The 13,533-nt window shown below is 48.1% G+C and overlaps 1 protein-coding gene across 6 annotated transcripts in view; it reads right to left on the bottom strand.

Annotated features, from left to right (window-relative positions):
* Positions 1–11,535: 11,535 nt before the first annotated feature.
* Positions 11,536–13,533, bottom strand: part of pms1 (PMS1 homolog 1, mismatch repair system component) — a 21,436-nt gene continuing 19,438 nt past the window's right edge. For 5 of the 6 annotated variants that reach the window (XM_036132625.1, XM_036132630.1, XM_036132626.1 and 2 more), the window contains exons 12-13: positions 12,229–12,377; positions 11,816–12,161 (exon numbers count right to left, since the gene is read on the bottom strand). In XM_036132625.1, coding sequence (XP_035988518.1) covers positions 11,961–12,161; positions 12,229–12,377 — 350 coding nt within the window. In that variant the 3' untranslated portion in view covers positions 11,816–11,960. Of the gene's footprint in view, positions 11,756–11,815; positions 12,162–12,228; positions 12,378–13,533 lie in introns of those variants that run through there. The other variant, XM_036132627.1, reaches the window with a different exon arrangement.

Genomic DNA, 13,533 nt, shown 5'->3' with positions numbered 1-13,533 from the left:
CATCTGAGAACGTCAGGTTTTCAGGTCTTACTACAGATTCAGGTCTGGACTTTGACTAGGCCGTTCTCACCCATGAATCTGCTCTGATCTGAACCATCCCATAATATCTCTGGCTGAAGGAGAACCTCCAGCCTAGCCTCAGGTTCTCCTCTTCACACCTGAGCTGCTGGTCTCTGCAGCTCCTCCAGAGCCACCATGGTCCTCCTACTTCTCTGATCAATGCTCTCCTGGTCCAGCCTGTCAGTCCAGGTGGACGTCCATGTCCTGGTAGGTCTGCAGGTGCTCCATCCTCTCTCCAGGTCCACAAATGCATGCAACATTTTTTAGATTTTTATTCATAAAAAATAAAATTAATTTATTGTTTTCCTTCTCCTTTACAGTTCTGCATCACTTTGTGTTGGTCTGTCACATAAAATCACCATAAAATACAGGAAAGAATGAAAGGTTCCAGGGGTGTGAATACTTTTTCAGTGATCTGTGTGTCTCAGCAAAACCATGTGATGAATAAATTAATAATGAAAACCTTTATGAAGCTGTCAATGAATTAATATCCATGCAGCTACGGCTGTAAAGAGTTATTTAAAGACGGCGAGTTCACATGTTTCTATGAAGCAGCTGATTTATTGGTTATTATCACTCTAATGTAATCAGATTACCTCCATAACTAAGTTACAGATTTAATCATACATTTATCACGTTTACATTAAGTGCAGGACATTTATCTCTACAAATTCAGCCTTTGCATCTAAAAAAGGCCAAAAACTACTGAAACAGGCTCTGCTGCAGCGTAGCGTGAAAATGTGAAGCGCAGGTGAAACGATAATCAGATGAACTTCACTCTGAGCTGCTTTGTAGGATAAAAACTGGAGAGTCCAGATTCCCTGAGCCAGCGCTTTCCCACACGGACATGTTGAAAGTGCTGCAGTCTAATGAGAGGATGTGAGCCTAGAGCGCTCTGACAGCGCTGACCTATTCCGCTGACGGCCTCCATGACGCCTGGCTTCCGCCCAGCAGAGGGCCAACGCCGCTCCGCCCGCCACAGCCACTTCCTGTCCTGCTGGGAGCTGGACGCCTGCCACCGAGATCGGCCTCAGCCGGGGGGGGGTGGGGGAGGGGAATGGACGCCTGGTTGCAGCTTTCAGACAAACTGGACGTAAAAAATTGCTTGGTTGCAGCAGATTTAACGGCACAGATATGAGCTTCATAGCCGTGTCTACCTGTGCATCCTCCGCTCGCTTACGCCTCTGTAGGGAAAAATAAGAATAAAAAAATCATTTGCTGTTATTTCACCTCCACAGAACCGGATCCAAAGCTTTTGTTCGCCTAAACTTTAACAGTAACCTGTAATATTTGCTGCTGATCATAAAGCTGAGTGTTTTCACAAAGCCGGGGTGGAAAGACATCAGCAATCAGAACCTAAGGGCTCCAGTGGTCTAGTCAAAGTCCAGACCTCAGCCCGGTTAAGACACCGTAGCACATTTAAAAGACGTCTGGAGCTGCTGGGTCGTTTTTTCACACATTACTTTTTGTGTTTATTTATTTTCCTGAATGAACCGACAGTTAAGCCTAAAAGTTTTCACGCCCCGGGCAGATTTAGATTTTATTCAGCCAGAAAGGAGACGATGCCGACGTCTCTGTAAAGTTAACGTAAGGAGAAAAGCTTCAGTCTTTACTTCCTCACATTAGTCCTGACTCACTGTGCCGAGTTACCCTGCAGGTCCCAGCGGGTCAATGGGGGGGGGGGGGGGGGGGGGTCCATCACAGGACAGAACCCACCAACAGTCCTGTTTCTGGGCCATGGGAGGAAGCTGGAGTACCCAGAGAGAACCATGCATGCACAGGGAGAACATGCTGACTCCCTGCAAAGAAAACTCAGGCTGGGATTTGAACCCAGGACCTCCCCGCTGCAAGGCAGCAGCTGCTGCCGCCCAGAGTTCAATCATCGTTGTTCTGGAGGCTTCACTGCAGCGGCCCGACCAAACGGACCTTTACGTTCCTGTAATTATTAACTTTAGTGTTTTTGTCAAAATGAAAACCACAGAATATTAGGTTTAAACTTCACACATCTCTGCTGAGCGACATCAGAAGGTAAAAGTTGATCTTTGGTTTGACTCGTTCCGGGTCGACCCGACACCTTAATCCTTCCAACCAGAACTAGACGGATCAGTCCAGCCTGAATCTGCCGGGGTGTGAATACTTCAGTCACTGAACCTTCCTCTCAGCGTTTATTAAGCTCTACCTGGTTCTGGGTACAGAACCATTCTCACGTATCTGTGTGACACCGATCGACCCGCTTGGTTCCGGTGCCGGCCCAGCCTGGAGCGTCTGAGCCGGGCCGACCCGGTCCAGCCCGGTCCGGCTTCCTGCCCTGTTGTCTGCAGCAGCTTGGAACATTTTCACTGAGCGCCGTTACATCTGTGGCGAGTTGGACCCCGGGGGCCCGGCTGGGCCAGCAACATTCCACCTCTGACAGGTGAGGAAGTCAGAGTGAGAGAACGGGAAGAAGGATGTTCGGGGGTGAGGGAGCCGTCCAAGGCAGCTGGAGACGCCGTTATTGGACCCGGTTCCTGTTGTGTAAAGTTACTAGAAATTAAACCGCCGAGCACGCATTCTGTTTTTCTACGCTCCCCTTCAGAGATTATAGCACCAAACTGATCAAATGCCTTCATTTGATAAAATGAAAATAGTGCTTTGGATTTATTTATGTAAACCTGAGGAGAAACTCAGCGTGGCGTTAGATTATTTACTCGGAAATGAAGAACGTCTCCTCAGTTTTAGCTTTGGTTCCTCCAGAGATGCTAATAAGGCGGCATCACAACAAGGGGAGTTTTCCTCTCCACTGTCGCTTCATGCATGCTCAGTATGAGGGATTGCTGCAAAGCCATCAACAACGCAGACGACTGTCCACTGTGGCTCTACGCTCTTTCAGGAGGAGTGAATGCTGCTTGGAGAGACTTGATGCAACCTGCTGGGTTTCCTTAGAGAGGAAACTTTCTCACCAACCTGGAGGATCTGATGGAGTCTGACTTTGGAAAGAACCTTGTTTCATGAACCGTCACTATATGCATAAAAAAAATCAAATTGAATTGAACTGATTGAGGCTATGCTCCCTTTTTATAGTGAATTTTGTAAACGTTGGGGACAAAAGTTTCCCACAAAATAAATAATGTATTGAACTTTATTTACCAATTTGGACTAATGCGACCGTAGAACCAGACTTTAACTGTATTTATCAGTAGTGCATTAAAGATGGAGGATATAAATAACTTTTCCGTCCAATCAGCTCTCTGTGTTTTCCAAATGCTGGTTTCTGTGTTCTGGTCCTGTTCTGTAGGCGCTGGTACCGAGTACCAGTGGACCAAGGGGAACACATTAAAGGCTGAACCCGTCTACTAAGACATACTTTATATGAATCCGTCTGAATGGAGGAGGATTCACGGTCCAATCAGTGACTGGAAGGCAGCCAAGCAGCCCGCACCATCAGCCGTCCACCACCGTGCCGAAGCGTTCTCCCCGAGCAGAACCACAGCATCCGTAGAAAGCAGCGGCATCGGAAGTTCTGCCAGTGGTACCAGCTGATGGTTCAGGTTCCCCTCTGCAGACTTTGGTGCCTTTTTTTTTTTTTTTTACTTCCTTTTGCAGAATAACTAAAGTTTTCTGCCTGAATGAACCGCGGCGCCACGCCTGCCTGTTGCAGTCCGTCTCTGAGCCTGATCTGCTCTGGACCCGTGTGGCGCCGTAGGAGTGAGTCCAGGCCTCCGCCAGCGCCAGCCAGCTCACGATTCCTCAGATACCTGTTACCTGTCAGACACCTGGCTGCTGTCATTTCAACCACAAAGTCAGGCAAATCCTTAACAGTGTGTTGATTTACAGCCGCACCGCCTCCTGACATCAGTCTGTGTTTCCCAGCACGGCGTCAGGTTTTTACTGACGTTTAAACATTAAATGGTGAGTCCAGATTAAAATTTGAGTCCAGATTAAAAAGTGAGTCCAGATTAAAAAGTGAGTCCAGATTAAAATGTGAGTCCATCAGTTTTTGATCTTTTATGGAGTCTCTCAGTCGTAATCTTCCAGGTTTTTCCCGTGAAGCAGGAATCAGCCCTAACTAGCGGCTCCTCCTCCTGCTGACCCACTCTGCTTTGCAGAATCGCTTCCAGTCAGCCACCTTCAGAGCCGGGCTTCCTGGGCGGGTCCGGGTCGGTTCTGGCAGAGAGAGTTCATGCTTCGGTTGTCTACATCCTGACGAGCCAATCAGCCCCAGACCATCATGCTCCCACCCCCACCCAGGAGATCATCAGGATGTTTCTGGTTAACGTGAGACGGGCCTTGGTGTTCTTTTGGGTCAGCAGTGGTTCCGGGTTGGGAACCACTTTAAGCCCAAACTCTCTGAATGCTGACCTCTGACCGTAGCTGAGGCCTGCAGAGCTTCAGATGTTCTTCTGGGACCTCCTGGAGAGATTCTGGAGATATTCTGGTGGGTCGGCCTCTCCTGGGAAGGTTCTGTTCCATGGATCATGGTTCTGACCTGTTCCTGTATCTGTGTCAGCTCAGGGCATGAAGTGAGTCCTCTGGTGATCCGGTCTGGCTCTGGCTGCTCATAATTTCCCCACGGAACCGGGTCGGTTTGGACACTGGTCAGTTCTAAGCAGCTTTTCCTGTTTACCAGAACGTCTGATACCCACAAACAGAAGAACCTTCTTCCTCGGTGCCGTGAGAGCCGGAGCCGTCGGGCCACATTTGGATGACGGGGTGCAAGCAGCAGGGGAGGGTTTGGCTTCTCAGCGCATCGTATGGACACTGAATGCCACCGCAGGGAGAGCTGCAACCGGATCGCTCAGCTTATGATAATATTATAGTTGGTTCTGCTAAAGGTCAGACCGCAGCACATGTCCAGGTTTCATCTCCCAGAAGGCCGCGGCATTGCTCTGCAGAGTGCTTCTGGCCTGAGCCGCGTTGTCCGCGCTGCCTTCAGGACACCTATCAGGGTAATTGGGGAGGATTAGGCGGCGGCCGTGCTTGTGCCACGTGACCAGGCGGTTTAAAAGGTCAGCAGCGGCTCGTTTTGCCAGCTGTCCTCCAAAGCACCTGTTTTAGTGGATTTTCTGCTGTCCAGATGAGGAATTTGCTAATGATTTGTCCCACAGGACGGAGGGCGGGCGGGAAAGGAGCAGTTTTGGAAAGCATGCAAAATGTTTCACATCTTCATTTCACACGCGTCATCAAGCCAGATTTCTGCTCTCCTGTTACTACCTTAATGTGCAGCTGGGCCACTTATACTGCCATCTTATAACCCAGAAGTAACCATAGACTTTAACAGACTCATCAAATCTGAAATAAAATCACACGAACTATATTTAACACCTTTCCCGCTCTATTTTTGGATCTGCTGGAGGCGGCGGTCCTGCGGGGCACCGGGTACTCGGCGCACCTGCTTCTGTTTAGAAACATGAGCCTAGATGAACAGAACAAGGTTTTTCATACCTTAGGGGAGTAGATAAAGATACCCGGGTCGGCCACTTTATTAGGAACACCTAATATCAGTCTTAATTCTTTATGCCGCTGATTCAACAAGGTACCAGCAGCATTCCTCTGGTCCATATGGACCCAACAGCTACTCACAGGTGAGCAGCTGCTGGGAGATGGAAATCGTATCGATAAGGAAACGGAGAACTTAGTTTGCTTTTGTTATCATCCATTGAAATGTAAGAAGTTAAAGGTAACAACTGTACACCCAAAACCCAGTTAATGTTGCTTTAAAGGAGCATAGAGTAAGTTCCAGGATCTCTGCAGACGTCTGCCCCCTGTGGCCACAGGCTGGAATTACACCAGTATTGTTGGAGGAGAGGAAAAGCATTTTCTGCTGCGACTGCACAGGTGTTTAGTTTAGATGCGTAACGTCTTCTGAGGTCAGAAAGCTCTAAATACTGAAGTTAGCCGTGTTTTCTCACTAAAGCATTGATTACAGCGCAGACACAACAAAGAATCAGGAGAACGAGAGCAAGCAGCTCGTCACGGCCAGAGGAAACGACCTGAATCAGCCTCTCAGTAACTGACTATCCAGCCTGTAGAGGCAGCTGCAGGAAACAGAGGGAAACTCATGAGGGTGTTTATGGGAAGGAAAATAAATAATATTTAACTTCAAAACATTTTAGACACCTTTAACAGACAACTAGGTGTCTGAAATATTATAATATTAATATTCTTAAAGCAGCTCCTAAAGCCAATTAGCACTTTTTGTGTCATCCAATCAGATTTATTTGTCCTACCTGTCAATTAAAGCCAGACCACTGGCAGCTCAGAGGAGCGAATCAACAACGACAAGAGAGAACGGCACAGAGAAAGAAAATGTTTTCCTTTATTAAAACAATAATTTTATTTAAATTTCACAATGCTTATGCTGGGAAACAAAAAGCAGATATCAGAATCAGAAATACTTTAAGGAACTTGGACCGATGCCTCTGCTTGCCGTCCGTTTTAGGTTTAGATTTTAAACTTTTATTTTGGTCCTTCAGTTCCTTGAGGTCAGACATCTGCTCACATCTGGGGGGCGGAGCTTCTTCTGCTGCCTCACATCCACTCAGGAATCAGCTTCTAGATCTTCCATTTCTACCTGAACTTTTTAGATCAAAGCTCGAGACTTTTTCAGTCAGGCAGGCTTTTAATACCTAAAACTGTGGCGGAACATCCGGTCCCAACTACCTGGTTTTATCTATTTTATTCAATCAATCAATCAATCAATCAATCAATCAATCAATCAATTACTTTATTTTTGGTGAATTATCCAACATTAAAGACAGGAAACAGTAAAAGAAACAAACGTTCCGTCTTTTTAACCTGTTCTTGTGTTCTTGTGGTTATACTAATTACCTGTTACCAGGTGATCATACCTGCACCCCTCAGGTGTGATAACCTGACCAACGGAGACAGAAGCCACTGACATCAAGAAAAGGAAGTTCTAACAAAGCCCAGAAGGTTCAACCCAAAGTCCAGAACCTTGGGAGCGTAAGCCGGAACCGGAGGAACCACAGTGGTCCGTGATGAGAAGTGAGCTGGACTGGAGAACCTCTCAGATCATTAATCACGGCAGCACAGGACCAGGTACCAGGTGGTACCAGGTCCAGCAGAAGGAAGCACGGCTGCTCTGACTGTGGACTTCAGAAAACCCAGTGGACCAGAACCAGATCACTGGACCTCCAGCATTGTGGGTTCTGGTCCTCTTCACTTTCATCTGAGGTGAGGACTTTGGACCGGTTCTTGTTCTCCTTGGATCACGTCCTGGATCAGTTCGGAGCATCTGGAGGTTCTGACCCAGGTCCACGCTTTGGGAACCTCCCTCCAAACCCTCTCAGTGGCTTTTCTACCACAGGTTTTCCTTCCACTCAACTTTCCATTACTGCCACGCAGCACTGTGAGCGTCCGGCTTCCTCCTCCACTCCACGGCGGCGTGACTCTGGACAGGAAGCCTTAAAAACACGACCTGTGTGGGTTTGGAGCGAAAACACGGACGGCTGCAGCGCCTCAGAGGAACCATGGAGGCTTTAGGCCCGCGTTCAACCTCCTTCAGCTTTACTGTTTATCATTTCTCATAAAGTTACGTCCCATCAAGTTCTGCTTTCAAGAACATATTTAAGATAAATGGAGGAAAAGGCTGCAAACCAGAGATGATCAGATTATAATAAAGGTGTATTTTTTATAAAGCTCAGCCTGGGTTGTTTGGGCAGATAAATCCCGGGCTGGGTTCAGACAGCCCGGGATTTATCTGCTGAGGACTACCTGGAAAGTACAGCGTGCTGCTCGCCTGTCACTCAGCCGGCCAAATTAACCGCGCACTGATCTGTAAACCCGTGCCTTAAGTGTTATTGCGGAGCCGTCAGGGCTTCCCCCCGTCCTCTGACACATACCTGACACCGCTCGACATCCGCCTGTGCGCGCAGCATTTCATCGGGGGGCAGCGCGTCTCCGCGGAGGAAGGTCTCCTCTTCATCACTGTCTCCTCGGCGTCCCCGGGGGGCCCGGCTCTGGACGCAGGAGCCGCATTCTTCTGCCCGTCACCGGGTCCCTCCGCAGGAACAAACAGGCGCGCTGGAGCGCTGCGTAAACAGCTCCGGAGCGCACCCGGTGCGGCGCTCGCCGCAGGTACGCGGCCGTTAATCACGTCGTGGCGTCCCAGATGTGGCTGTCAGCCCCGGGGTCAGGATGGCGATTCCTCATCTGTAAGTGGAAAAGCAAGCGCGGCGCAGACGGAAAGGATAAATTACAGGAGAGGCGAAGACAGGCCGCGTTCAGCAGCTGGCCATCTGGCCCCGGGGCCCCTGACTGGCTGATTTTATTGCTGTTCATTGCTTCCCGATGGCCCAGGAGGGACCTGAGCAGGCAGCCTGCGGCTCCACATGCTCCTCATCCTCTGCAGGTTTAGTGATTACAGCGAGGCTTTCAGAGACGACGCTCTCCTTAGGAGAATTACTCCATCAGGACAAGAGACACTGCAGACGTTTATCCACAACGCTAGAAATTCACTATAAAGAGGGAGCGTAGCCTCAATCAGTTCAATTACTATTTTATTTATATAGCACCAATTAACATAATCTCAAGTCTCTTTCCAAAGTCAGCTTCCATCAGATCCTCCAGGTTGGTGAGAAAGTTTCCTCTCTAAGGAAACCCAGCAGGTTGCATCAAGTCTCTCCAAGCAGCATTCACTCCTCCTGAAAGAGCGTAGAGCCACAGTGGACAGTCGTCTGCATTGTTGATGGCTTTGCAGCAATCCCTCATACTGAGCATGCATGAAGCGACAGTGGAGAGGAAAACTCCCCTTTAACAGGGAGGAGAACCTCCAGCAGAACCAGAACCAGGCTCAGTGTGAACGCTCATCTGCCTCCACCCACTGGGGCTTAGAGAAGACAGAGCAGAGACACAGAAAGCTCAGAAGCTCACATTGACCCAGGAGTACTTTCTATGTTAGAGAAGACAGAGCAGAGACACAGAAAGCACAGAAGCTCACATTGACCCAGGAGTACTTTCTATGTTAGAGAAGACAGAGCAGAGACACAGAAAGCTCAGAAGCTCACATTGACCCAGGAGTACTTTCTATGTTAGAGAAGACAGAGCAGAGACACAGAAAGCACAGAAGCTCACATTGACCCAGGAGTACTTTCTATGTTAGAGAAGACAGAGCAGAGACACAGAAAGCACAGAAGCTCACATTGACCCAGGAGTACTTTCCATGGTAGAGAAGACAGAGCAGAGACACAGAAAGCACAGAAGCTCACATTGACCCAGGAGTACTTTCTATGTTAGAGAAGACAGAGCAGAGACACAGAAAGCTCAGAAGCTCACATTGACCCAGGAGTACTTTCTATGTTAGAGAAGACAGAGCAGAGACACAGAAAGCTCAGAAGCTCACATTGACCCAGGAGTACTTTCTAGGTTAGAGAAGCTCACATTGACCCAGATCAGTGGCCATCTTAATGAGACACAGAAAGTAAAACCACAAAATAATAATTATTACGTCTGTTCTCTCATTAACGGGTCAGACCTTTGAGTTTATTTCTTCGTTTACTTTAACTGAATAGATTTGAACAGTGAGGGACGCCAGGCAGATGAGTCTGTGCAGCCGTTTGGCTTCCATGTGACTTCATGCTGGGCTCTAATTGGTTGTTCAGGGCCAATCAGCGCTGGTTGTCTCATTCTTCGTCCAATCAGATTCCAGCAGCTTAGAGGCCTGAACATCCAGACGGAGTCAGATCATTGAGGCAGGAGAAAATCCGGCTGTTTTATACTAAATCCCGTCATAAAGGTTTCCACCGGAGGACAGAAGCAGGTGGAGGAACTTGGAGCGAGCAGACGCAACCTCCAGCACTTTATAATATCAATAGCAGTTTTACACTTTGATCAGAGCCTTTTTATGTTTTAATGTGTTTATTGTGCCTGAAAGCTGCTGTTGGAGCATTTTTGTCACCATCTGGGACGAACGAGCTGAAAACGCCCAAATAAAAAACTAAACCACCTGATTTGTCTTTAAATGTTTCAGGAGCATTAACAGCTTCCTGGAGTCCTGATTGTATTTATGTTTAAACCTTTAGATGGAAACAGCAGCGATGTATTTATATTTAAATATTACAGTGATATAATATTACAGGAGAATCATAGATGATGTTGAAGAATTTAGACTCCTGGGAGCCGCAGCTTTTAAAAATAAAGCAGAAATGAACTCTGGGATATAATCAGAAACTCTGACATCAGAGGCATGAAAAACCTTTTTATACATCCTGCTGCTGACAAACATGCAGGACAACCTAAAAACCTGAATCTTTGCACCATTAAACCCTAAAAACCACAGACTACATTCTGAACAAAGATTCTGGGTTTTAATGGATGAGCGTCCGTTAAAACATTCATGACCAGCGAAGCTCGGCCACCTGATGGGATCGCAGCGTCTCTAAAAACCTAAAAGTGAGATTTCTCTTTGGTATTTATTACACTCTGTAAAGCACTTAGTGATTTTTACCTGTGAAAGGTGCTACATAAATAAAGTTTATTTTCTAAGACGGGTTCTGGTCCGTCTGTAAATCTCCTTACTTGCTTAAAAACGACCAGACGTCTCAGGGAGACAAAAAGTGGATTTTATCACGTTATGTGATCATTAAAAACTCCTAAGATGTAGTTTTGCTTGTATGAAACTATTAACTATATTATCTATATAATCTTAGCTTTGGTCCACTTTTCTGTTCTTCATACGAGCTGCAGATGGAAAGTGAAGCTAGAATCTGGTGCAGAGAATCTTCACCACTTTATTCATGAAGATCTTTTCAGTAACTTTATTTGTTGCTTTTCTGGACTTTTTCTCTGCTTATTTGTAGCCTGGAGGAAATAAATCAGCAGGTGGTTGATGCAGATGGAAGCCTTTTATTTTTAATCAGATTAAAGTTACTAACAAAAAGTTTTCTTCCATTTATTACAGTAATAAAAATATTCATCTTTAACAACCAGTTGTTCCTCATTTAATTCATAATAAATGGGTCAACATCCATCCAGTAACTTCAAAGACTAATTTATTACATATCGAAGTCAGAATGACCAGAATCATGTCTTATTAATGAGAATAAATGTAAATTGTTTTTAAATCTAGCCCAGAATTTCTGATTGGATGACTTTTTATAAATGAGGAAATGTCACATAGTGGATCTTTTCTTTGTTTTCTCACTTTGCGTTTGGTGAATTTGGTGAAAGCATTCTCAGCTCACAGTATTTTTATACGTTCCTAAAACTTTTCCCCGGTTCTGTGTCTGAACTAAGACACAGAACTTTTGGGCTTTTTGGCTGAAGCACGGCGGCGGCAGCATCATGCTGTGGGCTGCTTTGCTCCGCCTGCAGCTCTCTGCTGAACACAAAGAGTCCGGCCAAAGATCCAAATCAACCAAGGTCTGGTCCGGCTGAGCCAGAACCATATCGGACCCGAGTGGATCTGGATCTGTAGACCAGAGAGTTCTACAGTCCAAACCGGATCCACAACAGAACCGTGGTCCAAAACAGCAGCAGACCGGCTGAATAAGGATCAAGGTGTTGAGATGGCCTAGTCAAAGTCCAGAATCCAACCTGACAGAAATTCTGCATCTTGTTAAGACGTAGAAGTTCTGACCCGGATCAGACTTTTAAACCCGAGTCGTCTCGTTCTGGAACAGCAGCAGGAGATGGACCGACCCGTTTGCCCTCACAGCAGAACTTTGGGCCGGTTTCTGGGTGACCCGACACAGACACACGTCAGAGCTGCAGAGTTTAGGGTCCAGTACCGCCTGTCAGAACCAGGCAGCGGGTTTGGGCTTCCTGAGTCAGAGCTGCAGAGTTTAGGGTCCAGTACCGTCTGTCAGAACCAGGCAGCGGGTTTGGGCTTCCTGAGTCAGAGCTGCAGAGTTTAGGGTCCAGTACCGCCTGTCAGAACCGGGCAGCGGGTTTGGGCTTCTGAGTCAGAGCTGCAGCGGCGTGATCAGCGCCTTGGCCTCCTGCTCCGTAGACGGGACGTCGGCCAGGTTCTGGACGAACTGCCGCCCGTGGATGCAGGTCCGGTCGGTTCCGCCCAGCTGCCGCTCCATCCGCTGCACCAGCTCCTCCACGTCTTCGCGGCAGAGAGAACCGGGCCGCTGCCGGGCCAGCCGGACCGCCTCGGCCTGGGGAGCCAGGGAGACGCGGATCAGAACCAGCAGAGCGAGGAGGACGGCGACGGCGGCTCCTTACCTTCAGGAAGTTGGTGACTTTGAGCGGACGGCACTCCGGCACCGCAGAGGCCTTCCTGTGCAGAACCGCCGCCAGAACCTCCCTGAGGTCGTCCACGCCGAGAAACGGCACGCAGTCCGCCACGGCCGTCACTTCCAGATGTTCCCCGGCTGACGGGAGGCCCGGCCAAAGAAAACAAGGATTAATACACTCCAGACGCTGCTACTATCTCCAGGAAAGAATAATAAATAAACACGCCGACCAAGGGCAACAACGCCAGCGCCAAATGGAGTGTTAAATGACTAATAGAAGCCCCAGCAGACTGGAAGGAAGCTGTCTAGTAGGCTGGAAGAACGATGGGCTCACAGTTTATGAGGAAATACCATAAATCAGCCACAATTCTGATTCTGGTTTCATAACCTGCAGATAGAGGCAGTAAGCACATGTCTGGGCTGCCAGGCGGCGCAGAGAGCCTAAAATAAAATATATAAAAACTAAACACAGAAAACAATGTTAGCAGGCAAAGAATCCTGCAGGAGCTCCAGGAACCGGGCTGAAAACGGACCACGGCTCGTTAGAACGCTAAAGTCTGACCCAGAAAACGAGATAAAAGATCCGTAACAGAACAAACCGGGTCACCAGCAGAACCACGGTCCCAAACACAGCAGAACGGCCTAGTCAAAGTCCAGGCTTTGGTTGGAGCGCTGTGTCTGTGCATTTACTTCAGCTTCTCTCTGTTGTTCAGCGGTACCGGTTCTGCTGTACCCAACAGATAGGAACGGTTCTGGTCCGGCCCAATAAAGACTGGGTGGAAAGAACAGGCATTTATTTATTTAGCAGCAAAAGTTGCATAAAAAGATGAATTCAGTGGAGACAGAAACCGGGGTCAGATAAAACGGCTGTTTTTCATAAAAACTGATTCTGGACCCAGACGGACCAGAGTCCCGGTTCTCCTCTTCCTCCTCCTCTTCAGCGTCTCTGCAGGATTCAGGTCTGAGGGCCGAGGCGGAGAGAGAAGACGTTTGATCTCGTGTGCTCAGCAGTTTCTCCGGGTCGGTCCGTTCTGGTTCTGGACCGACCCGTTTAGGGTTAACACCGTTCTCATTGTTCTTCCTCCCTGGAAGAGGAAGCGAACCGTCCTCCTCCTCCTCACCGTGTGGTTCTGGTCCAGTTCCCGCCTCATTATCTGTCGTTTCTGGTTTCCTAACTCGTTATCTTTCTCTTGTCTTTCCCATTTTGAAGAGCGACAGAAAGGCCTCAGCAACAGGTGAACCGGGCCCACAGGTGTGGAGCGAGCCGCGGGTCCAACCGGGTCTGTGAGCAGGT

Source organism: Fundulus heteroclitus, unplaced genomic scaffold (assembly GCF_011125445.2).
Source record: "Fundulus heteroclitus isolate FHET01 unplaced genomic scaffold, MU-UCD_Fhet_4.1 scaffold_53, whole genome shotgun sequence".
Classification (NCBI taxonomy): Eukaryota; Metazoa; Chordata; class Actinopteri; order Cyprinodontiformes; family Fundulidae; genus Fundulus; species Fundulus heteroclitus.
Note: the sequence above shows the minus strand (reverse complement) of the source record. Positions and strands in the feature narration are given on the sequence as shown.